The sequence below is a fragment of the Salvelinus sp. IW2-2015 genome, unplaced genomic scaffold, assembly GCF_002910315.2.
Source record: "Salvelinus sp. IW2-2015 unplaced genomic scaffold, ASM291031v2 Un_scaffold16525, whole genome shotgun sequence".
Taxonomy (NCBI): domain Eukaryota; kingdom Metazoa; phylum Chordata; class Actinopteri; order Salmoniformes; family Salmonidae; genus Salvelinus; species Salvelinus sp. IW2-2015.
In genome coordinates, this window is record NW_019957627.1 from 412,617 (window position 1) to 439,969 (window position 27,353).

General features: G+C 41.1%; 1 protein-coding gene and 1 long non-coding RNA gene across 4 annotated transcripts; one reads left to right on the forward strand and one right to left on the reverse strand.

Moving 5' to 3' along the window:
- Positions 1-437: 437 nt before the first annotated feature.
- LOC112080836 (zinc finger protein 135-like) lies at positions 438-25,171 on the reverse strand. Of its 3 annotated transcripts, XR_011479571.1 has the most exons (3): positions 17,964-18,455; positions 1,321-1,412; positions 438-865 (listed from the first exon to the last, which is right to left on the reverse strand). XR_011479571.1 is itself a non-coding variant. In XM_070442728.1 (2 exons), the coding sequence occupies exons 1-2, from the start codon at positions 24,749-24,751 to the stop codon at positions 696-698; spliced, it is 525 nt and encodes a 174-aa protein (XP_070298829.1). In that variant the 5' UTR covers positions 24,752-25,171; the 3' UTR covers positions 438-695. The 3 variants fall into 3 exon arrangements, 2 of the variants coding, with proteins under 2 accessions (XP_070298829.1, XP_024002540.2); XM_070442728.1 differs by lacking the exons at positions 1,321-1,412; positions 17,964-18,455 and adding an exon at positions 24,397-25,171; XM_024146772.2 differs by lacking the exons at positions 438-865; positions 1,321-1,412; positions 17,964-18,455 and adding exons at positions 20,011-21,787; positions 24,397-25,169.
- Positions 3,007-6,954, forward strand: LOC111979331 (uncharacterized). Its single transcript, XR_002896241.2, has 4 exons — positions 3,007-4,017; positions 5,951-5,990; positions 6,102-6,400; positions 6,526-6,954. It is a non-coding gene; the product is annotated as an uncharacterized lncRNA (long non-coding RNA).
- Positions 25,172-27,353: the final 2,182 nt, after the last annotated feature.

Here is a 27,353-nt window from a genome sequence, read left to right on the forward strand (position 1 = left end):
TGTCTAAAGGTGTTACAGGCTTTGGTTTTTCCATTTTATGTTTTGAGGTTGGACTTCAGCAGGTATAGCTCATTAGCACAGGATGCACTGATTGGTGTCACCTCTTTAGTTAGTATGTGTTACACCTGTGCTGGCTTGTCCATCTCGTTAGTGGGAAGGTGTTTCACCTGAGCTGGTCCAGGTTCTATTTAAGAGTTTCTGGCCCAGTGCTCCAGTTGTCTTGATAGATGTGGAGAGTCAACACCTTTAGTTGCTCCACCTTTTTGGTTTGCTTCCTGTCTTTAAGTTTGGTGTGGGTTTTTCTTTTGTTTGCATCTTCTTGGGTAGATTTAGTGGGTCTCATGGTGGGTGTCTTTTAGGTCCCAGTTGTTGTTACTAGTCAACTTTCAGTGGACACCCCCCTAGTGTCTTTCAGAACCCCTCCTAAAAAACAAGCTTATATTTGTGGTTGGATGTTGCATCCAATTAATATTGTAATCAATGGCATTTCCTTAGAATGCTCAATAGTCTACTGTTTTTTATCCTCTTATGTTGTGTACTGTTTATTATCATTGTTTTTTCCTGTGAAGCCATTGTGTTGCATCCATGTCTGAAATGTGCTGTATAAATAAAGCTTGACTTGATTTCAACAAATGAACCCAATGACTAACCTATCAACAGACTCCTAGTATGAAAATCAGTGTCAAAGGATTCAACTACTGAAAATTGAAACAAACAAATGGATCATACAGATCAATCACACTTTTCCAGCCTGCTGAAGGAGTGGTAAACACCACCCCCGGCTCAACCAGGGGCTTGAGGTGGTCTCCCACAGCTCTGCTTATGTCATGTTCTGTGGGCTTGCAGTTCCATTTCTTGACTGCCCCTGCAACACAGAAAGAAACACATTTAGTCATATTATATAAAACACTCGTAATGGATATGGAGCATCTATGGCCTCAGTTACACCTGGCACCTAAATGTGACTTCTGATCACTCCAAACTGCATTAGGTCTGGATGCACAAAAGTCACAATGTGCTGCATTAGGTTTAGATCTGCCAGGATGGGCATTGTGTTCGGAATTTGAGTCTGGCCATCGAATATTCATCAGCAATGTAAAGAGATGGGGTGAATGAGTGGGGAAAAGTACATTTGACACAAATGACCTTAATTATATCAAATGCATGTGAGGGGAAATTAACTTTCATACAGCCAAAAGGGGTGAGAATTTCCACTAATGTAAATAAACATGGATGATGGAACATATTCCCTTTTGCTGACGTGATGAACCGCGAAGGGAATATAAATATTTACCATCTAAACCTTGTGTGACCTCTCACCTCTCTGGCTGTAGAAGTGTTCTTCCTAACCAGTCCCTCAACAGCTCTCTGACTGAGCTCCACCCTCACTGGGTCTTCAGAGGAGAGGAAGGCTGTGGAGGGATGGAAGGATGAATGGATCAGTCAGTCAATAAAGTGTAGAGCTGCTGTCTGACAAAATCACTATTTTAGTAGTTCATTAAAGTAAATAAGGCTTTATGACTGCTGAATACCAACTATCAATCACTTCGATCATGTATTTTCAGGTAGAGATACATCCTTGGGACGTCCCTAACCCATTGAAGTTGACATTTAAAAGGGTTAAGGTTAGGGGTTAGGGTAGGGATGTCCCAAATATCCCAGATAGAAGAATGCACGATGGTCAATGCTGTCTTTTTTACATAGCAGGTGAAGGATGACTTCTGATCTTGAAAATATGAAATATCCTTATTCATGTCACTGTTTGAGAGAGGGGAATGTAGAACATTTAGATTCTGTCAGAATGTGTTATTGTTAGACGTCAGGGATCCTATGGAAGGAGAAGGGCCACAGTCTGGTACAAGTCAACAGGACAGCCGTGAGATGGGGAGGAGAAGGGCCACAGTCTGGTACAAGTCAACAGGACAACCGTGAGGTGGGAGGAGAAGGGCCACAGTCTGGTACAAGTCAACAGGACAGCCGTGAGGTGGGGAGGAGGGAGGAATTTAGGCCGAGGTCAGATGAAGTGAGGAAGAACTGATGTGACTAATGTTCTGCCTAGCAACAGAGGTGTAAGGAGGAGACTCAGCATAAAGGGTTAAATACCAGCGCTTGTGTGAATATGTCTTGGTCTTATGCAGCTGTGACTCAGTGGGTGAATAAACTTGGTTTGAGCTTTACTTATCGTCTGAGTTTTTACTCTTTATTTAGAACTTAACAGGTGTAAAAGAAACACAGACAAGACAAGTAAGTGCGCAGTCGATTATGGTCATTGAAGTTAATTACAACGTTTTATGCGCTAAACTAGGTAGATTATTGGCCTGTTGGAAACTACAACTCCCTACTACATCACACAGTTCAGGCTGGATCTGATTTATCTCTAGAGAAACTAAAACTCCCTACTACATCACACAGTTCAGTCTGGGTCTGATTTATCTAGAGAAACTACAACTGCCTACTACATCACACAGTTCAGTCTGGGTCTGATTTATCTCTAGAGAAACTACAACTCCCTACTACATCACACAGTTCAGTCTGGATCTGATTTTTCTCTTTAGAAACTACAACATCACACAGTTCAGTCTGGGTCTGATTTATCTCTAGAGAAACTAACCCTCCCTACTACATCACACAGTTCAGGCTGGGTCTGATTTCTCTCTATGCAATGTTGTGAGGGAAAATCTATGTTAACCTCTAAATTGATATGACATCTAATGTGTTGAAGGATCTCCTTAAGGTTGAGAAGTTTATGTGTATGTTTGTGTGGGTGTGCAACCACACACCCTCTCAACAGACAGGCCAAAGGCGCATGCTTGCCCCAATTCGGGGAACCATTGATCTACTTCACAGGAACTGTGTCTAGAGTGATTTCCTGTTGTTTTGACACCTCACTGAAAAACTAGAATAACTCGCTGTTGCTACAGAACGAGACGACCAATTCACAGTTAGTTTGTGTCTTATTCTCCACACACGTACACATACCAAGATCACGTGTTTTCTATATGCACAAGATAGCTTGACTATATAAGGCTACTGAACTCCTTGTGTCATCGAGCTCTCGGCCTTCCACCTCAGAGTGCAGGGCTGACCAGCTACATTATTACAATTCTTATCAAATAAAGGTTGATTGTTTGAAGAAATGACAAAGTCTCTCCTGAATGGTTAGAATTTCCACCACAATGTGCAGTAGGCTTTTTCAGTACCAACAATGTTAGACCAGACTCATAGTACAGAATGAATGACTGACTGCCCAGTTCACCGTCTCACATCATACTGTATTGGAGCAGCAGCAGGTGACTGCCCAGTTCAACTTCAGTTCGCCGTCTCACCTCATACTGTATTGGAGCAGCAGCAGGTGACTGCCCAGTTCAACGTCAGTTCACCGTCTCACCTCATACTGTATTGGAGCAGCAGCAGCTGACTGCCCAGTTCAACGTCAGTTCACCGTCTCACCTCATACTCTATTGGAGCAGCAGCAGCTGACTGCCCGGTTCAAAGTCAGTTCACCGTCTCACCTCCTACTGTATTGGAGCAGCAGCAGCAGCTGACTGCCCGGTTCAACGTCAGTTCACCGTCTCACCTCCTACTGTATTGGAGCAGCAGCAGCTGACTGCCTGGTTCAACGTCAGTTCACCAACATCAGTTCACCGTCTCACCTCCTACTGTATTGGAGCAGCAGCAGCTGACTGCCCAGGTCAATATCAGTTCACCGTCCCACCTCATACTGTATTGGAGCAGCTGACTTGATCGTTGATGCTAATCAGCATGTTTGAATCTGAGAGTAAATAGAGCCGACTACACTCTAAAAATGAAGGGTTCAACTGGAGTTGTTCTCAGATCCCCTAAGAACCGTAGGGTTCTTGGTCAATAATGAAAAACAGACCCAAAAGGTTCTTCAAAGAACTTGTTAGAAGGTGGGTTCATCGAGGAACCTCGGTTGTTGCTGGACTTCTTCCGGGAACTTCGCAATTACAACTGAAAACGATGGTGACAAGTTTGGATGCGACAACAGTTAAAAAGGTAAGTTGGGGAGATGTTTGGCTCTGAATATGTCTCGAAATAATTTAAATAATAATATAACATAATAATGAATAACGAGGATAATGATGGTTTTCTATTAATGGCTTCCATAACGTTACTATAGCTAATTACCGTAAACATTAGAAAGCCGGGTTTGACCGTCGGTGTTGTATAGCTAACGTTATGTCCTAACTAGGCAAAACTAGGTTTGTATTATTTCCCTGAACTATATTCTTTCCCATATATTGTATATCGTTTCCATAAAGCCAGCATGGCTTTACACTCATTAACGTAAGTTTCCAATCTAGAGCAGTTCTCACTTTTGTGAGAATTAACTAGCTAGCGTTAACTAACTAACTAACTAAGGACGGTGACCTGTCCAGACGAGATGTTACAACGAATTGAATCGTCAATGGAGGTCTTCCTCTTTATATAGCCTGCTACAGCATGCAATGCTATTCACTCACAAGGGGGCATAACGTTACATGTACAATACTATCCCATTTTGGAAACGTTTCATTTACAATACTATCCCATTTTGGAAACATTACATGGACAATACTATCCCATTTTGGAAACGTTTCATGTACAATACTATCCCATTTTGGAAACGTTTTCATGTACAATACTATCCCATTTTGGAAACGTTTAATTTACAATACTATCCATTTTGGAAAACGTTTTTCATGTACAATACTATCCCATTTTGGAAACGTTTCACGTACAATACTACCCCATTTTGGAAACGTTACATTACAATACTATCCCATTTTGGAAACGTTTCATGTACAATACTATCCCATTTTGGAAACGTTTATGTACAACTATCTCCCATTTTGGAACGTTTCATGACAATACTATCCCATTTTGGAAACATTACATGGACAATACTATCCCATTTTGGAAACGTTTACATGACAATACTATCCCATTTTGGAACATTACATGTACAATACTATCCCATTTTGGAAACGTTACATGTACAATACTATCCCATTTTGGAAACATTACATGTACAATACTATCCATTTTGGAAACATTACATGGACATACTATCCCATTTTGGAAACATTACATGTACAATACTATCCATTTTGGAAAACGTTACATGTACATACTATCCATTTTGGAAACGTTACATGTACAATCTTACCCATTTTGGAAACGTACATGTACTATCCATTTTGGAAACGTTACATTGTACTATCCCATTTTGGAAACGTTACATGTACTATCCCATTTTGGAAACGTTACATGTACTATCCATTTGGAAACGTTACATGTACTATCCCATTTTGGAAACGTTACATGTACTATCCCATTTTGGAAACGTTACATGTACTATCCCATTTTGGAAACGTTACACATGTACTATCCATTTTGGAAACGTTACATGTACTATCCCATTTTGGAAACGTTACATGTACTAATCCCATTTTGGAAACGTTACATGTACAATACTATCCCATTTTGGAAACGTTACATGTACAATACTATCCCATTTTGGAAACGTTACATGTCCGCCCCCTTGTGGAGGGAAATTAATATCTTAGATGGTAGCTGTAGATGGGATTCAAATGCATAATGGTATTAATAGTGTCTAGACTACCTCTATTGTATAAATGCCCTTCAGAATGTAAACACAGTATTGCCACGCAGCAAAATAATGAGTATAATCTTTCAAGTCAGCCTGCTAAAATATTGAACAATTTGTGTACAAAGATATCTTGAAATGTGATATTAGGCCTGTATGACAGTACTGTTACTGTATGGCAGTATTGTTTTGGCTAGTGCTTTCTCCAATATGTTCTTCTATTTTGCATTACATTGTATGTCGATGCCATTTATCTTTCAATATTTACTTAATATATATATTTATGTTTTTTAAAGACTATTCTTTGACACATTTTCTCTTCCTTTGAAATTCTTATAGGACAGAACATGGACACAATGCAATTGGGATCAAGAAGAAGGTACAGATATGTTGTAGGACAGCTGCATTTGAAGTGTACATTTAACCTACATAGCAGTCAATACAAACTGAAATCCATTAGGATACAGATGTGTGCAAATTATCTTTTCAGATCTTGTCAGAAATGAATCAAGTCCATGGATTGGATATAGACAAAAAGATAATTCAAGGATTATCAGAGGTAGAGAGGCGAGGCAGTGGTGAGGACATCATCCTGCTATTTTGACAGTCCCTGAAGGACAATACAGAAGAGGGATTTGCTCTTATTCCTCCCCTTTCTCTAATGTATTTTGTAATAAAATTAGCAAGTGTAGTAACATCATTGCTTTACTTTACTAGGACTGGAGACCCCAGCAGCGATTCTGCTCTTGCCCAACCTCTTCAATGAGGACCCTTTATGTCCGTGACAAGGTATGCCTATGCACAAATCATGTTTCTTCATAAACATAGGTGTGCATGCTTATATAAAACTACAGCTTAACATTTGTTATGTTCTTTGTATGTGTATTAATCTTTTCTTACTTTTGTTGACACAGATTTCACCACTCTTCACTCCTTTACTGCACATCGGCAGAAATCCATTTCACCATGAGAGTGAAATCCCGCTGGCCTTTGATGGGGAGAACATCCACGCCCTTGAGGACGTCCCAATGGGACTTGGGGCTCTGCTAGGGCTGTATTTTTATTTTCCCTTAAATTTCCCAAAAATGTCAGAAAAACACTTATGTTGTTAAGTTACTGTGTTCTGGGGGATAAGAGAAGTTGGGGTGGAGTTACCAGGGCCGGTCATAAAGATGGCAAACTTCCTAACATAACTAAGTGGATACAATATACACACTAAAGCTGAAAAATCTGTATTTAGCATCAAGTCTACAATATTGTTAGTTTACCTATGATTCATTTTTAATGTATGTTGTTTTTATTGTACATCATTATTATTATATATTTTTTTAAATGTCATGAAAAGCACTGTACAAAGTAAATGTATTATTTATTATGGTCTGACATGTCTGCAGAAATTTTGCAATTTTGTAATGTTTGGTAAATTGTTTTGTCAATATTAATTCACATTTGCGGTGCCACTAAATAAACAATTAATTATTTAAGTCAATATTGTTATTAAAATATGTTTTTATAATGGAGGGAGGGTGGACAGGGAGTTTTTAAAAAATGAACCCCAAAAGGTTCTTTGAGGAACCATTATAAGGGGTTCTTCAAAGAACTTATAGGGGTTCTCCCAGAGTTTCAATTTGAAGAACCCCTAAAGGACACTCCAGGAACCTTTAGCTTTTAGAGTGTATATTGATAAAAGTCACCTTGTCCGAGAGACATTTACATAGTTATACACAGCCCAATTTGGGATGACTATTTTGGGGCGAAATAGCGGCCACAACAGACAGACCTGATATCGCCCATAATTCCATGTCCTTGGACGCTGAGTGGGTATGACCAAAGTTATTCTATTTAGCTACACTTTGTAGTACATTTTTACACTATAATAAATGTTTCTGATGCCACATCGCCGTTTTCAAAGGGAGTCGTTGGTTTATAGAGGCAGTCGCTTTTTAGCTTTTTGTCTAAAAGTATTTTCTCAACTGCGATACCAACTCCAGTCAGCATTAGGCGATGTGCGTCTTTCAGGTGATTCTGCCATTGTGACAGATAATCTTGTGGACGGGACGCTTCTTCAACATCAACAGCTAGTCAGCCACCTTGGTTCACTAACTTTATGGAAAAATGTTTATTCAATAAATCTAGCAACTCCTCCCATACTGGGAAAATACAGGAATACACACTCAGAGCCTACGAGGCTTTTCTAAAAACGACACTTTATGTGTTTCGCTCACCTCTTTTTTTAACTAGGTTTGAGATTTGGTATCCACTCGGCTCGCTGCCTCTCAGATCAAAGGTGGGTCCATCTGCTCCATTCCCAAAGTGTGGTGTCCCTGAGATCCCAAGTTTGAGGGAACCCTGGTGCACCATTTACCCAGGTCGTCAGGAGTGGTCACCAAGTGAAGATTAACATCCCCGAATGTTGTTAATTTCTTTCATATCAAATGAGACAAACTTATCCCACAAGTCAGAGTTATTCTTAAACTAAATCTTTATTCACTTAATAAGGGAGCAGGTCAATACAACGTACACATATAAAGTGAATAAATTGAGTGCTCTACGATAATGATGGCTGGTAGACAAATCACCCCCAGATGATTCGTTGAGAGCCCCGATACAAAAGTACAAAGGTCTTTTACAGCCAAGATACACCCCTTTCAACCTACATGACCAACAATAGATGTATAGAACGGGTCACAAGGTTAAGATTTGTATGAAAGATACTTATAATTCACAGCAGACAGTATCTGCTGTAAAAACAGTACTCTTTGTGTAGAGACCAGGGTCTGGCCCTGTGGTCATTAATGTTTCTGTTCTATACCATATAGAACAGAAACATTAACCTCATGCTCTGGAATGCGGTCTCTTTAGATTTTATCACCCAAAAGACATTGTAAATCTCCTGTCAGTGTTTTCTCCCAGAGGCCCATCCTCAGTAGAACACACAGACACAATAGTTCTAAGAACCCTCTATTCTGTTGCAGAAAACAACCATTTGATCCAATAAAAGTATTATAACATAATGTTGCAGTTTTGCTCTGTGTCCACTGAAAGTTGACTAGTAACAACAACTGGGACATAAAAGACACCCACCATGAGACCCACTAAATCTGCCCAAGAAGAGGCAAACAAAAGAAAAACCCACACCAAACTAAAAGACAGGAAGCAAACCAAAAAGGTAGCACAACTAAAGGTGTTGACTCTCCACATCTATCAATACAACTGGAGTACTGGGCCAGACACTCTTAAATAGAACCTGGACCAGCTCAGGTGAAACACCTTCCCACTAACGAGATGGACAAGCCAGCACAGGTGTAACACAAACGAGGTGACACCACTCAGTTCGTCCTAAAGTCCAACCTCAAAACATAAATGGAAAAACCAAAGACTGTAACACCTTAAGAGAATGCTTACCACCAACAGAAAACAACTTCCATTTCACAATATAATCAACTACAATGCTTCACCTTCACCAATATAAACATGGTGTCTACTGGCTGTCAACAATTAAACAAGAAAAAAAACGTGTATTTTTTCCCTTCCTAACTCACTAGCTTCTAGAACTCTCGTCCCCTTGGAACGAGCCCAAACAAAACTCAATCTCCAATACGGAAAATCAAAATAATTTGTGATCCATGGAACGCACTGGCTAAACACAAAACACAAATCTTTGACTGCCCAACCTTGAGACAATCAGAAACCAAGTTGTCTTCACCATGGACACAAGCACCTAAAACGCTGTTGTTTTGACAAGTAGCAATAAATCACTGATATCGATTAGGGGGGGAAATCAGGTTGTACTTCCTGTTGAAACTAACATCTAAAAAAACACATGGAAATGGGAGATATCTTTTAGCTTACTGGTTAGAGGACAACCTGCAGTCAGCTACATTTGAAGTGATGCATTTCAATTTAGGGGTCGCTAAACAAAGGAACGCAAGACTAATTTGTCATAAATCATCAATATCATGCTAAAATCAATTGTGCGAGAGGAGGGAGATGAGGTTGCACGTCCTGTTAAAACTAACAGCTCAAAAACCACACGGAATCTGGGAGTAATGTGTACATCCCTGGTTAGAGGACAATTTGTAAAACAGCTCGCTACATTTTGAAGTGTTAAATTATGATTCTAGTGGGTCACCAACGTGGTAAGTGTAACACAACTCTTTTGTTAGTACATTTAAAAAAAGATCTTAACAGTACTCTTCCAATTCAGGGCCTGGATTTTCCCCCTGAGGCTAATATCCATATCATGTTGAAATCAATTGATAAGGGGGCAAACGTTTAGGGTTCTACATTGTGACATCATTCAAATACTCCTACTACAATGTGTTAACATTCTACATTGTGACATTAATTCATTGATATCATGAAACAACTCCTTCATGTATGTATTTTCTATTACTTGATCAGAGATCTTTTATCAGATTATCTCGAGATTTCTTTCCTGTTTGTGTTATCTGGTGTTGTACCAGGCTGTTTGACTGAGTAAAACTCTTCCCACATTGATTACAGCTATAAGGGCGATGCAAATGCACGAGGTCGATGCAAATGAAATTTAGTTGTAGAAACTCCTCCCCGCTAATGAGGAAACCGATAGTTATGGATGTAGTATATCTGCCAGGAGCAAAAATGGTGAGCAAAGATTTTAGTTTTTCACAATGTATTCTGAATGTGAATATGGGAAATCTCAGGGGAGTAACCTCCATTTCCAGGTTGCTTATGAGTGTATTTCACACTACTTTGGATTAAAATTGTAAGGCTCGTTTGAATGTCCTGCTTAAAATAATGTTTGTGTCATCATCGCAAATCAACCGCTTTGTACTTAAAAAACCCTTCAACCAGTAAAATGCTCTTTGGCTAGCTTTTCCATCAGCCTGACAATGAGGGTTTGTACACTGTTTGCTAAATTGGCTCATTACTTCACCTAACAACAAATATACCTATGTAATGAACGAAGAAGCACTTTGGTTGTTGTTGTATGACATACATAGTGTACTCTACGACCCATAACAATAACATAGACCTACCGTAGGACCCATAACTTCACCTAACAATAACAGACCTACTGTAGGACCCATAACTTTACCTAACAATAGCATAGACCTACTGTAGGACCCATAACTTTACCTAACAATAGCATAGACCTACTGTAGGAACCATAACTTACACTAACAATAACATAGACCTACTGTAGGACCCATAACTTCACCTAACAACAAATATAGGAAAATAGCTCTGTGTGTTGTACAATAGCCTATCCATCAAGGAACAGTTCTCTACACATTATGAGGTAAGTATCTCTGTGTCCAAACAGACTAACGAGACCCTACTGTAAATCAAGCAGACAATAACACACTATAAACATCAATTTGTTAGGGATGTTGGATCCAACGTGGAGCACGGCATAACTGTCTTTACCAGAGTAATGAATGAAGAAGCACTTTGGTTGTTGTTGCATGTCGTGATGTTTGTCATGTGATTGTCATTCAGAAAATTATTTCCTGGATCAGCTGATGATAGTTGAACATGTGACTAACAGCTACAGTATTAAGAATTATGTGTAATTATTGAAGAACCGTGTTAATCACAGTATCCATTTGGGTCTTGTCTATAAAGTTAAGGTGACTCTCGGTTAGAACCATTGGATTTTGCATACTCTGAAATTATTTAGAATTTCTGTGCCAATGAAAACTGTTTTCCCAGCGTAATATAAGGAAACTAAATGTTACGTAGGTAGAGAGCATTTCAGACATCTGAATACAAAAAAACTGTACTAACAGGACAATAACCTAAACCACAAGGCCAAATCTACACTGGAGGAGCTTACCAAGATGACATTGAATGTTCCTGAGTGGCCTAGTTACAGTTTGGACTTAAATCATCTTGAAAGTCTATGGAAAGACTTGAAAATGGTTTTCTAGCAATGATCAACAACCAACTTGACAGAACAAGAAGGATTTTTAAAAGAATAACGAATATTCACATGAAGATCAGTCGCCTATTGGATGACATCACGACTTCCCATCAAGCCAACTCCTTGAAGGCCTTACTATGACATCACTCACTCCTTCTAGTTTGCAGTTGTCAAAAAAAAAAACTATTTCGCTCAAAACATTTATTTGTTTCCCTTTAGTGTTTTTATACTTTACTGTATTTATATATCACTTTTCAACAGGAAAAATCACTGGAAGAAGTCATGAACAATTCATAAAAAATAAATCACCTTTATTTAACTAGTTGAGAACAAGTTCTCATTTACAACTGCGACCTGGCCAAGATAAAGCAAAGCAGTGCGACAAAAACAACAGAGTTACACGTAAGATAAACAAAAGTACAGTCAATAACACAATAGAAAAATCTATGTGCAAATGGATTAGAGGCAATAAAGGCAATAAGGCAATAAATAGGCCATAGTAGCAAAGTAATTACAATTTAGCATTAACACTGGAGTGATAGATGTGCAGATGATGATGTGCAAGTAGAAATACTGGTGTGAGCAAAAAAAGTAAATAAAAACATGGGGATGAGGTAGGCAGTTGGATGGGCTATTTACAGATGGGCTGTGTACAGCTGCAGCGATCGGAGAGCTGCTCAGATAGCTGATGCTTAAAGTTAGTGAGGGAGATATGTCTCCAACTTCAGCGATTCGTTCCAGTCATTGGCAGCAGAGAACTGGAATAAAGGTGGCCAAAGTAGGTGTTGGCTTAGGGGATGACCAGTGAGATATACTTCCTCAAGCACGTGCTATGGGTGGGTGTTGCTATGGTGACCAGTGAGCTGAGTTAAGGCGGCCTAGCAAAGACTTATAGATGACCTGGAGCCAGTGGGTTTGGCGATGAATATGTAGCGAGGGCCAGCCGACGAGAGCAGTGGTATATGGGGCTTTGGTGACAAAACGGATGGCACTGTGATAGACTGCATCCAGTTTACTGAGTAGAGTGTTGGAGGCAATTTTGAAAATGACATCGCCTTAGTCAAGGATCGGTAGGATAGTCAGTTTTACGAGGGTATGTTTGGCAGCGTGAGTGAAGGAGGCTTTGCTGCGAAATAGGAAGCTGATTCTAGATTTAATTTTGGATTGGAAATGCTTAATATTAGTCTGGAAGGAGAGTTTACAGTCTAGCAAGACACCTAGGTATTTATAGTTTTCCACATATTCTAAGTCAGAACCGTCCAGAGTAGTGATAATGGACGGGCGGGAACGGGCAGCGACATACATTTAATTTACTAGCGTTTAAGAGCAGTTGGAGGCCACAAGGAGTGTTGTATGGCATTGAAGCTCGTTTTGAGGTTTGTTAACACAGTGTCCAAAGAAGGAGCCAGATATATACAGAATGGTGTCGTCTGCGTAGAGGTGAATCAGAGAATCACCAGCGGCAAGAGCGACATCATTGATGTATACAGAGAAAAGAGTCGGCCCGAGAATTGAACCCTGTGGCACCCCCATAGAGACTGCCAGAGTACCGGATAACAGGCCCTCCGATTTGACACACTGAACTCTATCTGAGAAGTAGTTGGTGAACCAGGTGAGGCAGTCATTAGAGAAACCAAGGCTGTTGAGTCTGCCGATAAGAATGCAGTGATTGACGGAGTCGAAAGCCTTGGCCAGGTCGATGAAGACGGCTGCACAGTACTGTCTTTTATCGATGACGGTTATGATATCGTTTAGGACCTTGAGCGTGGCTGAGGTGCACCCATGACCAGCTCTGAAACCAGATTGCATAGTGGAGAAGGTACGGTGGGATTCGAAATGGTCGGTGATCGGTTTGTTCACTTGGATTACGAAGACTTTAGAAAGGCAGGGCAGGATGGATATAGGTCTGTAACAGTTTGGGTCTAGAGTGTCTCCCCCTTTGAAGAGGGGGATGACCGCCACAGCTTTCCAATCTTTGGGGATCTCAGACGATACGAAAGAGAGGTGGAACAGGCTAGTAATAGGGGTTGCAACAATTGCGGCGGATCATTTTAGAAAAAGAGGGTCCTGATTGTCTAGCCCAGCTGATTTGAGGGGTCCAGATTTTGCAGCTCTTTCAGAACATCAGCTATCTGGAATTGGGTGAGGGAGAGGCGGGGGGAGGGAACTTGGGCAAGTTGCTGCGGGGGTGCAGAGCTGTTGGCTGGGTTAGGGGTAGCCAGGTGGAAAGCATGTCCGGCCGTAGAAAAATGCTTATTGAAATTCTCGATCATCATAGATTTATCGGTGGTGACAGTGTTTCCTAGCCTCAGTGCAGTGGGCAGCTGGGAGGAGGTGCTCTTATTCTCCATAGACTTTACAGTGTCCCACAACTTTGTGGAGTTAGAGCTACAGGATGCATATTTCTGTTTGAAAAAGCTAGCCTTTGCTTTCCTAACTGACTGTGTGTATTGGTTCCTGACTGCTATGAAAAGTCGATGCCAGTGCAGTACGCCACAGGATGTTTTTGTGCTGGTCGAGGGCAGTCAGATCTGGAGTGAACCAAGGGCTGTATCTGTTCTTAGTTCTACATTTTTCGAAAGGAAGGTGGTGAGAAAATTACTTTTAAAGAACAACCAGGCATCCTCTACTGACGGGATGAGGTCAATATCCTTCCAGGATACCCGGGCCAGGTCGATTAGAAAGGCCTGCTTGCAGAAGTATTTTAGGGAGTGTTTGACAGTGATGAGGGGTGGTCGTTTGACCGCAGACCCATTACGGATGCAGGCAATGAGGCATTGATCGCTGAGATCCTGGTTGAAGACAGCAGAGGTGTATTTGGAGGGCAAGTTGGTCAGGATGATATCTATGAGGGTGCCCATGTTTAAGGATTTTCTCACCATGGATGAGAAGCCCCAGATTGATTGTGGCATCGGTGAGAGAGGCCCCATGACATCATTCTTCCAGTGCACTTTTTCCATGAGAAGATGGAGATTCCCTGAGCCCTCAATACCACTCTGAGCTTTCAGGGACAGAGCTTCTCTATCTACCAGGACTATTCCCCCACTGTCTCCAAGCAGCAAGCAGCTTTCAGGGACAGAGCTTCTCTATCTACCAGGACTATTCCCCCACTGTCTCCAAGCAGCGAGCAGCTTTCAGGGACAGAGCTTCTCTATCTACCAGAACTACTCCCCCACTGTCTCCAGGCAGCAAGCAGCTTTCAGGGACAGAGCTTCTATATCTACAAGGACTACTCACCCACTATCTCCCGGCAGCAAGCCGCTTTCAGGGACAGAGCTTCTATATCTACGCAGGACTACTCACCCACTATCTCCCGGCAGCAAGCCGCTTTCAGGGACAGAGCTTCTATATCTACAAGGACTACTCACCCACTATCTCCCGGCAGAAGCCGCTTTCAGGGACAGAGCTTTATATCTACCAGGACTACTCACCCATATCTCCGCAGCAAAGCCGCTTTCAGGGACAGAGCTTCTATATCTACCAGGACTACTCACCCACTATTCTCCGGCAGCAAAGCCGCTTTCGGGCAGGCAAAACGACTGTTACGGGACCATCCAGGTGTGAAGTACGGACTGTGATTCCCGGCCCGCCTGTAGCTTTCTCATGATGGTAAAGACGACACCTTTGACTCTCCGGAGGCGGCTATGGCTCACATTCAACACCACATCAACAAGTCTTCAACATGCTCATAGATCAGCAACGGTGGCTTGCAAACAGTGGATAGTAAGTAGCCCACCTTTGGAATAATTATGTATAGTTATAACTGTAGTATCCCGTATAGTTTGGGAGGAGGCAAAACCACTCAGGCATATTTGATGTGATCTAATGTTTTGATCATCTAGTTTGCCTTACAACATCAGTCACAAAAGGTGGTTACGTAATTCCTTTGTTTATATCCTGTCTCATTGACAAAAATATTTTGGATTATTTGTTTACAGCATTCCTTTGTCTCGACCCAGTAACAGTAAACGTATCAACGCGACATATTTTATTATTTATTTACAGTTTGGAGGGTTGGGGTTCTGACATCCAGGCGATACATTTTATTATTTATTTACAGTTTGGCGGGTTGGGGTCTGACATTCAGGCGACACATTTTATTATTTATTTACAGTTTGGAGGGTTTAGGTCATCTGTAATTCACATGTTTTACAGGGCGTATAAGTTTTTGTACTTTTTCAGAATTGTAAATACACGTAGTAAAATGGCATTTCCCGAAGTAGCTTATCTTTTTTTCTCTTGGGGGGTCTGACATCCAGGCGACACATTTTATTATTTATTTACAGTTTGGAGGGTTGGGGGTCTGACACCAGGCACACATTTTATTATTTATTTTGGAGGGTTGGGGGTCTGACATCCAGGGACACATTTTATTATTTATTTACAGTTTGGAGGGTTGGGGGTCTGACATCCAGGACACATTTATTATTTATTTAGTTTGGAGGGTGGGGGGGTCTGACATCCAGGCGAACATTATATTATTTATTTAGTTTGGGGGGGTTGGGGTCTGACATCAGGTCACACATTGATTATTTATTTACAGTTTGGAGGTTGGGGGTCTGACATCCAGGAACACATTTTATTATTTTATTTACAGTTTGGAGGGTTGGGGGTCTGACATCCAGGTGAAAATTTATTATTTATTTACAGTTTGGAGGGTTGGGGGTCTGACATCCAGGTGACACATTTTATTATTTATTTACAGTTTGGAGGGTTGGGGATCTGACATCCAGGCGACATTTGATTATTTATTTAGTTTGGAGGGTTGGGTGTCTGACATCCAGGTGACACATTTTATTATTTATTTACAGTTTGGAGGGTTGGGGTCTGACATCCAGGCGACACATTTTAGTTCTAATGGTGCCGTTATGTTATTTTTTTCAGCTTCTTTTTCCAAGCATCTTACATTACTCTGAGACTTGTTATCCTGGGATCTTACATTACTCTGAGACTAGTTATCCTGGGGAATAGTTTCAATACATTTGCAAAAAATCTAAACCTGTTTTGCTTTGGCATTATGGGGTATTGTGATGTCATTATGGGGTATTGTGATGTCATTATGGGGTATTGTGATGCATTTTAGAATAAAGGGATGCACTGATATTACATTTTTGGACAATACCGATATGCAATATTTTCCTTGCCCCAAAAAAACGATACCGATAACCGATATTTAAAACTTTAGAGGCCTTTTAAGCATTCTAGTACAGCATTCTAATAGTTAACTCACACACGGACGCAGCGGTCTAAGCCACTGCATCTCAGTGCAAGAGGCGTCACTACAGTCCCTGGTTCGAATCAAGGCTGTATCACATCCGGCCGGGATTGGGAGTCCCACAGTAGTTGTCTGTTATTGGTGTAAAGTGGACAACAAAGGAGATGGATCCCACATGTGGATAGGAAGATACAAATGATCATTATTACTGGAAAATATTCATTTAAAATCAAGGAATTTTACAACTTTAGCTCTCTAGGTCAAAACAGTAGGCTATAGTAGGTTGTATCTCTAGGTCATGCCAATAGGTTACAGTAGGTTGTAACTCTCTAGGTCATGCTAGTAGGCTACAGTAGGTTGTATCCAAGTGGTTTTATATCTCTAGGTCATGCCAGTAGACTACAGTAGGTTGTAACTCTCTAGGTTATGCCAGTAGGTTACAGTAGGTTGTAACTCTCTAGGTCATGCCAATAGGTTACAGTAGGTTGTAACTCTCTAGGTCATGCCAGTAGGCTACAGTAGGTTGTATCCAAGTGGAAACAATTATCAACCCAATGTGGAAAGTATCGAATTTGGTCAACAACGAAATTAATGACTTATTTACTACGTGAGGTTTACTTGATCCAACAGATGTTTCGTAATGTTTAAGTTGTTATGTGGACACGTGACACACCGACAACTTTGATAAAAACACTATAGGAGTTGTCTCCAGATCACTATGCATATTCATGCTAGTAGCTCAGCATCTCTCTCCATTGAATACTGGCGGTTGACGTCAACAACCCTCATAGAATATAAAAAAATAGATTACAACAATAAGATGTATCCACCAATCGAAAGACAGGATAGGCGGGCGCTAGACAACCCGCAGTGTCGCTTTGTGGACAACGACTCCCCTTGTTAGGGCAGAGACATCTTGTCAGTATATCCATCATCTTTGGTGTAGCCAACCCAACTCTCGCATGGGGGGCACGGTGTGTAGTAAAACATCACTACATGACAATCACTACATGCCGTGCCCCCAGTCTGCAGTCAGCAGATAGACCCTTCTCAAATATATATGTTAAGTCACTTTTTGGAAACGGAACGGAAAAAACAAGGGGTAGCTTGTTCTCTACGTCGTCTGATTCTAGACATATCAGTCATCATCCTAGGGCCCTTCATCGAAGAGGTATTGACGAGAGAACTCCGAATATCCAAAGTTAAAAACACATTTAAGCGGTACTTACTGGTGTTAATCAGATCTCCCATCATCTCCTCCTCTTCATCTTTCAATGTGACAATAATCTCCCCTTCCTTCTTCACTCCAAAAACGGCATTCTCCTCTTCTTTCACAGTAACAGCCTCTTCCTCTTTCACTCTGAACGCGTCTTCCTCTTCTTTCACTGAAACGTCTTTCTCTTCTTCTTTCTATGTAACTTAGCTTCTTTCTCCGTCCAGCAGACCTCATCTTCTTTAACAGGAGAGTAGTTTAGGGAGCTCATGTTCGGGGATGTTAGCTAGCTAGCTATCATTAGCGACTAGGCTAGTGCTAACTTACCCAGCCAGCTACTATAGCTGAATAATAAAAAATGTAATATTAAATTAAATATGTTAACAAGTAGATACGACAGAAGTGTGTCTAAAACACAGTAGCTAAAATACACCGAAAGCGTCTAAAGAGCTTGAATCTTTCAGCGATGTTGGCTAGCAAGCTACCGAGGTGGTTATGCTGTTTATGAAGAACCGTCCACTAGATTATACGTCACGCTAGCAGGATCGCCTGAAAGACGCACATCGTCGTCTGGAGTGGGAAACGCAGTTGAGGAAATATCTTTTTTTCAGGCAAAGATGATTTTAAATGTACTTAAATAACTTTTTTTTCAACTTTAGTTTACAGCGCATTCGGAAAGTATTCAGACCCCTTGGCTTTTTCCACATTTTGTTACCTTACAGCCTTATTCTAAAATGGATTAAATAGAAAATGTCATTCAATCTACACACAGTACCCCATAATGACAAAGCGAAAGCAGGTTTTTAGAAATTATCGGAAATTTATTACAAATAAAAAACAGAAATACCTTATTTACATAAGTATTCAGACCCTTTACTATGAGACATATTACAGACATATTCAATCTATTCTTCAAGATGTCTAGCATTGTTCCTGTACCCAATATTTATTTTTATTTAACCAGGCAAGTAATTTAAGAACAAATTCTTATTTACAATGATGGCCTACCCTGGCCCTGGCTAAACATGAACGACACAGGTCCAATTGTGCGCTGCCCTATGCTCCCAATCACGGCCGGATGTGATTCCACCTAGATTCGAACCAGGGACTGTAGTGACAAATCTTGCACTGAGATGCAGCCTTAAACCGTTGCGCCACCCAATCACGGCCGGATGTGATTCAGCCTGGATTCGAACCAGGGACTGTAGTGACAAATCTTGCACTGAGATGCAGTGCCTTAAACCGTTGTGCCACTCAGGAGCCCGGAAAGCAAATGTAACTGAACAAAATGACTATTGCTCCGTAGCACACACTTCCGTCATCATGAAGTGCTTTGAGAGACTAGTCAAGGATCATATAGTCAAGGAGCTACCTTACCTGATACCCTAGACACACTTCAATTTGCTTACCGCCTCAATAGATCCAGACAATACAATCACCATCGCACTGCCCTATCCCATCTGGACAAGAGGAATACCTATGTAAGAATGCTGTTCATTGACTATAGCTCAGCATTCAACACCATAGTACCCTCCAAGCTCTTCATTAAGCTTGAGGCCCTGGGTCTGAACACCGCCCTGTGTAACTGGGTCCTGGACTTCCTGACGGGCCATCCCCAGGTGATGAAGGTAGGAAAAAAGCACCTCCACAAGGATGGGTGCTCAGCCTCCTCCTGTACTTCTTGTTCACCCATGACTGCGTGACCACGCACGCCTCAATCATCAACTTTTAAAACGACACAACAGTAGTAGGCCTGATTACCAGCAATGATGAGACAACTCACAGGGCGGAGGTGAGGGCCCTGGGAGTGTGGTGCCAGGAAAATAACCTCTTGCCCAAAGTCAACAAAACAAAGGAGATGATCGTGGACTTCAGGAAACAGCAGAGGGAGCACCCCCCTATCCATGACGATGGGACGCAATGGAGAAGGTGTAAAGTTTCAAGTTCATTGTCGTACACATCACTGACAAACTGAAATGGTCCACCCACACAGAAACGTGGTGAAGAAGGCGCAACAGCGAATCTTCAACCTCAGAAGGAGGTTGAAGAAATTTGGCTTGACACCTAAAACCCTCACAAACTTTTACAGATGCACAATTGAGAGCATCCTGGGGTATTGGGGCACCCGATTCCACAGGAAGGCCAAAAAGATCATCAAGGACAACAACCACCCGAGCCACTGCCTGTTCACCTCGCTATCATCCAGAAGGCGAGGTCAGTACAGGTGCATCAAAGCTAGGACAGAGAGATTGAAAAACATCTTCTATCTCAAGGCCATCAGACTGTTAAATAGCCATCACTAGCACATTAGAGGCTGCTGCTATTTAGATTCTAAATAGAGGAAAGGAACACTATTAGATTCTATATAGTGAAAAGGATGGAATGGAACACTATTAGATTCTAAATAGAAGAAAGGAACACTATTAGATTCTAAATAGAGGAAAGGATGGAATGGACACTCAGATTGGAAATAGCAGTGATGTCACAAACATGTCACATCCTCAAGTCTCTCTCTTTGAAGTGAGTTTGGAAAATCACTACGCAGCATCTTAAAAATTGTTTTCACATACACACTTTATATGTCAGAATTTAGAATCAAATAGACTCCCATAAATAATATGGCATATACTTTATTTCCCCTTTATTTAATCAGATATGTCAATTGAGAACCAATTCGCATTTACAATGACAATCTGAATGAAGAAATACTAACATTAATCTATTTAATAATTAACATTTTTGAAATATCTCAATTGTATAGTGAACAACATGTAGGGGTTTACACTTGCATTCAATCAATCTTAAGTTCATAATATATATTTTTTAACTATTTTAATCCGATTTGACATGATCATGTCTTGATCTGGAAAATAAAATGTTGACCTATTTTTCAGTATGTTTTCATTCATACAATATGATTTAATGTAGCATGAACAAAAACACAATTTCTCAATCAAAAACATAAGTCAGAACACAGCCTCTCTATTCTCTCGTGTGATTTCAGGTCCTCTGACTGGGAAAATGTTTTTTCACAATGAGAGCAGTGGTATGTCTTCTCCTCCTGTGTCTTAGTATGTTGGAAAGGCTTTTCTCCTGTGTGTATTCTCTCATGCCTTTTCAAGCTCCCTAACCGGGTAAAACTCTTTTCACACCGGGAACATTGGTAAGGTTTTTCTCCTGAGTGTATTCTCTCATGCACTTTCAGGCTCCCTTGATGGGTAAAACTCTTTTCACAATTGGAACAGTGGTACGGCTTTTCTCCTGTGTGTATTCTCTCATGCTCCTTCAGGCTCACATACCACCTAAAATTCTTCCCACAGTGGGAACAGTGATAAGGCTTCTCTCCAGTGTGTCCCCTCTCATGTGTTTTCAGGCTCCCTAACTGAGTAAAACTCTTTACACAGTGGGAACAGTGGTAAGGCTTGTCTCCAGAGTGTATTCTCATATGTATTTTCAGGTTCCCTAACCCAGTAAATATCTTTCCACACTGAGAGCAGTGGTAGGTCTTCCTATCTTCTGTGTGTATTTCTTCATGTTGTTTCAGGTACCGTAACTGGGTAAACCCCTTTCCACACTGGGAACATTGGAAACACTTTTCTCTTGTGTGTGTCCTCTCATGCTCTTTTAGGTTCCCTAACTTGGTAAAACTCTTTCCACAGTGGGAGCAATCGTAAGGGTTTTCTCCTGTATGCGTTCTCTCATGTACTTTCAGGTTCCTTAACCACTTAAAATTCTTTCCACACTGGGAACAGTGGTGTTGTCGCGCTGGTTTGGGCGTCTCTGGGTCTGGTTCCCCTGAAGGAGTCTCCCCGCTGTCAGAGTGAGAGTCTGGTCCCTCTCCTACCAAAGACAAACAGAGTATTTAGTTAAATACTAAACAGAGAACTGAATTAAACCTAAAATAAAACTGTCTTCCTGTGGGGCTAGATTCCTCAAAAACCTGAAGGCAGTTTTCAGAACATTCCATAATTTAATGAAAATTGGTGGCTGCCCTAATAATAATAATAATAATAATAATGTGGAACATTAAATCTAACCTTGCTTTCATGTTGATAGGCTGAGCAGAGCTCTATAAAAGGGAAAGGGGGATACCTAGTCAACTGAATGGATTCAACTGAAATGTGTGTCCCGTATTTAACCCAACCTCTCTGAATCAGAGAGGTGCGGGGGGCTGCCTTAATCGACATCCATGTCATCGGCGCCCGGGGAACAGGGGGTTAACTGCCTTGCTCAGGGGCAGAATGACAGCTTTATACCTTGTCAGCTCGGGTATTTGATCCAGCAACCTTTCGGTTACTGGCAAAATGCTCCAACCTGCCAGGCTACATAATGTCGTATTTTAGGCTGAGCAGAATTCTAGAATAATAGATAATGTCTTGTTTATAGGCTGAGCAGAGCTCTATAATGATAGATAATGTCATGTTTATAGGCTGAGCAGAGCTCTATAATAATAGATCATGTCATGTTTTAGGCTGAGCAGAGCTCTATAATAATAGATAATGCCATGTCTACAGGCTGAGCAGAGCTCTATAATAATAATGTCATGTTTATAGGCTGAGCAGAGCTCTATAATAATAGATAATGTCATGTTTATAGGCTGAGCAGAGCTCTATAATAATAGATAATGTCATGTTATAGCTGAGCAGAGCTCTATAATAATATAAAATATCATGTTTATAGGCAGAGCAGAGCTCTGTCATGTTTTAGGCTGAGCAGAGCTCATATATAATATATAATGTCATATTTATAGGCTGAGCAGAGCTCTTAATAATATATAGCCTTTCCTTGAATTGGCTATTTTGCCAATGTTTTGTCGACTAATAAACGTTTGCTAATATGTTCAGTCTCCCCAAAACGCTTGTCCTTTTGCTAATATGTTCAGTGTCCCCAAAACGCTTCTCCAGTCTCCCCAAAACGCTTGTCCTTTTGCTAATATGTTCAGTCTCCCCAAACGCTTCTCCAGTCTCCCCAAAACGCTTGTCCTTTTGCTAATATGTTCAGTCTCCCCAAAACGCTTCTCCAGTTCCCCAAAACGCTTGTCCTTTTGCTAATATGTTCAGTCTCCCCAAAGCGCTTGTCCTTCTGCTATATGTTCAGTCTCCCCCAAGCGCTTGTCCTTTTGCTAATATGTTCAGTCTCCCCAAAACGCTTGTCCTTTTGCTATATGTTTAGTCTCCCATAACCACTGTCCATTTCATGTCAATAATGCTTCTTATTTTATGTATTTCTCCAATATTATTTAGAAATCTGCTTTTTGCAGGTTACACACTCCACGCAAAGTCTACAATAGACACACGTCAAATGTTTCAATTATAACTTGTTTGCCATTTGTTGAGACAATAAAGTTGTGATTTGTGGTGGTGGGGGGGACTCTGAGGTATACACATGTCACAGTTAAGCAATAAGACCCGAGGAAGTGTGGTATATGGCCAATATAGCATGGTTAAAAACTGTTCTTATGCACGACGCAACGCAGAGTACCTGGATACAGCCCTTAGCCGTGTATATGGCCATAAATCACAAACCGAGTGGCTCTCCAGAGGGTAGTGAGGCTCTCCAGAGGGTAGTGAGGTCTGCACAACGCATCACTGGGGGCAAACTACCTGCCCTCCAGGACACCTACACCACCCGATGTCACAGGAAGGCCATAAAGATTATCAAGGACAACAACCACCCGAGCCACTGCCTGTTCACCCCGCTTTCATCCAGAAGACGAGGTCAGTACAGGTGCATCAAAGCAGGGACAGAGAGACTGAAAAACAGCTTCTATCTCAAGGCCATCAGACTGTTAAACAGCCACCACTAACATTGAGTGGCTGCTGCCAACATACTAACTCAACTCCAGCCACTTAATAATGAAATTGATGTAAAAAATGATCACTAGCCACTTTAAACAATGCCACTTTTATGTTTACATACCCTACATTACTCATCTCATATGTATATACTGTACTCGATACCATCTACTGCATCTTGCCTATGCCGTTCTGTACCATCACTCATTCATATATCCTTATGTACATATTCTTTATCCCTTTACACTTGTGTGTATTAGGTAGTAGTTGTGGAATTGTAGGTTAGATATTAACTTCATTGCGTATTACTTTACCTGCATCTGTTAGGAACTAGAAGCACAAGCATTTCGCTACACTCGCATTAACATCTGCTAACCATGTGTATGTGACAAATAAAATTTGATTTGATTATTGCTATAATAAACTGGTTACCAACGTAATTAGAACAGTAAAAATACATGTTGTCATACCCATGGTATATGGCCTGAGATTTAAATCACCCATTTTCAAATTTAGCTTTAACATTATAACATAAATTCCTATGGTACAGAACAACATTTTCAAGTATAGAATTTCAGTAGCATGCTGCTTTAAAACAACACATTCGTTCAAAAAGTTTGGATAGTTAGTGCCCGTTTTTAAGACAGTACTTACTGCTGGTAATCAGATCTCCTGACTCCTCTGTCAATATGACAGTCATCTCCCCCTCCTCCTCCTTCACTTCAAAAACTGCATCCTCCTCTTTCTCTTCCTCCTCTTCTTTTACTGTAACATCCTCCTCCTCCTCTTTCACTCTGAACGTGTCTTCCTCTTCTTTCACTGAAACGTCTTTCTCTTCTTCTTTCACTGAAACGTCTTTCTCTTCTTCTTTCACGGTAACAGCCTCACCCTCTACTTGTTTTTGTATTGTAACATATTTCTCTTCCTTCTCATCTTTCACGACAATGTTCGGCCACAGACCCTCTTTCTCCGTCCAGCAGACCTCCTCTTTAGCATGGGGGGAATACATCAGTGAGCTAAAGGTCGGGGATGTTAGCTAGCTAGTTCGTTAGCATGAGCGACTAGTTTAGTGCTAGGCTAACTTATCAAGCCAGCTAGTTGACTAACAATGTACCTATAACATTTAAATGGGGGCAATTAACTAGATGTCAGAAGTATATTTAAAACAGAGGCAAATATGCACAGAAACAGTCTAAATGTTTTAGCCTAGCGGTTAGAGCGTTGTACTAGTAACCGAAAGGTTGCAAGGTCGACTCCCAGAGCTGACAAGGTAAACATCTGTCGTTCTGCACCTGAACAAGGCAGTTAACCCACTGTTCCTAGGCCGTCATTGAAAATAAGAATTTGTTCTTAACCTACTTGCCTAGTTAAATAAAGGTAAAAATAAAAATGGTGACTGACTCATTGTTGATCCGTCCCGTCCACTAGATTAAACGTCACGCTAGCAGCATCGCCTGAAAGACGCACATCGCCGTCTGTTGACTGGAGTGGGAAACGCATTTGAGGTACTTTTTTTAATTTTATATGTTTTTTAAATAATTTGCAGACAAATTTATTTTTAATTCCTTTAATTACATAATAATATTATATTGAGACGTTCAAATAGAGCAGTGCATATTTTGAGTGAGAATTTAAAACATAGTATCCTTCACATCTGTATTTAAGGCAGTTTCATATTCAACCCACTGGTCACACACTGGTTGAATTATCTGTCGAACTAGGAACGCTCTGCAGCCTAGTTTAACAGTGATCTTTGTTCTATGAAAGCTGCTGGGAGCAAACTGGAGAATAGCTAGAGGAAAACAAACCTAACTGCATGCCCAGGCCCTGGTATATCACCAGACTGCATACAAACCTAACTGCATGCCCAGTCCCTGGTATATCACCAGACTGTACAAACCTAACTGCATCCCCAGGCCCTGGTATATCACCAGACTGCATACAAACCTAACTGCATGCCCAGTCCCTGGTATATCACCAGACTGTATACATAGACCCTCAGGAACGTGACACGTCATCTTATAATAATGACAAGGCTATGCTGCTACTGTGTGGGATGTCATCTATAATAATGACATAAAGGCTATGCTGCTACGGTTGGATGTCATCTTAATAATGACATAAAGGCTATGCTGCTACGTGCTAGGTGTGGGATGTCATCTATAATAATGACATAAAGGCTATGCTGCTACGTGCTACGGTGTGGGAGTCATCTATAATAATGACAAAGGCTTGCTGCTACTGTGTGGGATGTCATCTATAATAATGACATAAAGGCTATGCTGCTACGGTATAGGATGTCATCTATAATAATGACATAAAGGCTATGCGCTACAGTGTGGATGTCATCTATAATAATGACATAAAGGCTATGCTGCTACGTGCTATCATCTATAATAATGAATAAAGGCTATGCTGCTACGTGCTACGGTGTGGGATGTCATCTATATAATGACATAAAGGCTATGCTGCTACGTGCTACGGTGTGGGATGTCATCTATAATAATTTGGCTGTTCTAAATTCTGTTTGCTCAAGCCTTGAGTAATGAACCTATTTTTGAGACATTGGCTGAAAGATCAATGCTTCAGGAAGCTTTGTTTCCCCATCATGGATCTATCTTATTGTTGATGTTGGGATTTTCCCTGCATCATTCTGTATGTTCTCTGCTCTTCTGATCTGAGTCATGTTTTAGTTGGGTTTTTTTAGTTGGGTTCAACTGGTCTCCATTAGTTGGGCTCCAGCTCCTGACCATAGTGTCACGAACCGGCTCGAAAGACCGTGACAAAAGTGAGACAACGTGAGATAAAGAATAACAAAATATATTTATTAACTGAAGTAAAAGTAAATACAATTAACAATGGTGTGTGTTTGGTCAGTAGTGTAAGTGAGTGTCGCGTGTATACATGTGATAATGAGGGGTGTGAAAGGTGCCAACGCAAACAACCAAAATAGCCCACAAAAAATGCCACAACCAAAATCTGTCTGTGTCTGCATGGAGAGTCTCCTCAATGAATGGGAAGAGGTGCATTTATCCTGGACACACGAGCCCAGGTGTGTCCCATTTCACTGAGACCCTCCCGCTCCAACCGACATCCTATTAGGAAAACAAGAGCAAAGAGAAAGAATTCGGCAGACGGATGGGAGGGTCAGTCACAGCAGTCTGGATGATATACCAGGGACTGGGGATGCAGTTAGGTTTGTATGCAGTCCTGGTGATGCAGTTAGGTTTGTATGCAGTCTGGTGATATACCAGGGCTGGGATGCATTAGGTTTGTATCAGTCTGGTGATATACCAGGGACTGGGGATGCAGTTAGGTTTGTATAAGTCTGGTGATATACCAGGGACTGGGATGAAGTTAGGTTTGTATGCAGTCTGGTGATATACCAGGGCCTGGGATGCAGTTAGGTTTGTATGCAGTCTGGTGATATACCAGGGACTGGGGATGCAGTTAGGTTTGTATGCAGTCTGTGATATACCAGGGCTATGATGCAGTTAGTTTGTATGCAGTCTGTGAATATGCATCGGGGATGACAGTTAGGTTTGTATGCAGTCTGGTGATATACCAGGGACTGGGGATGCAGTTAGGTTGTATCAGTCTGTGATATACCA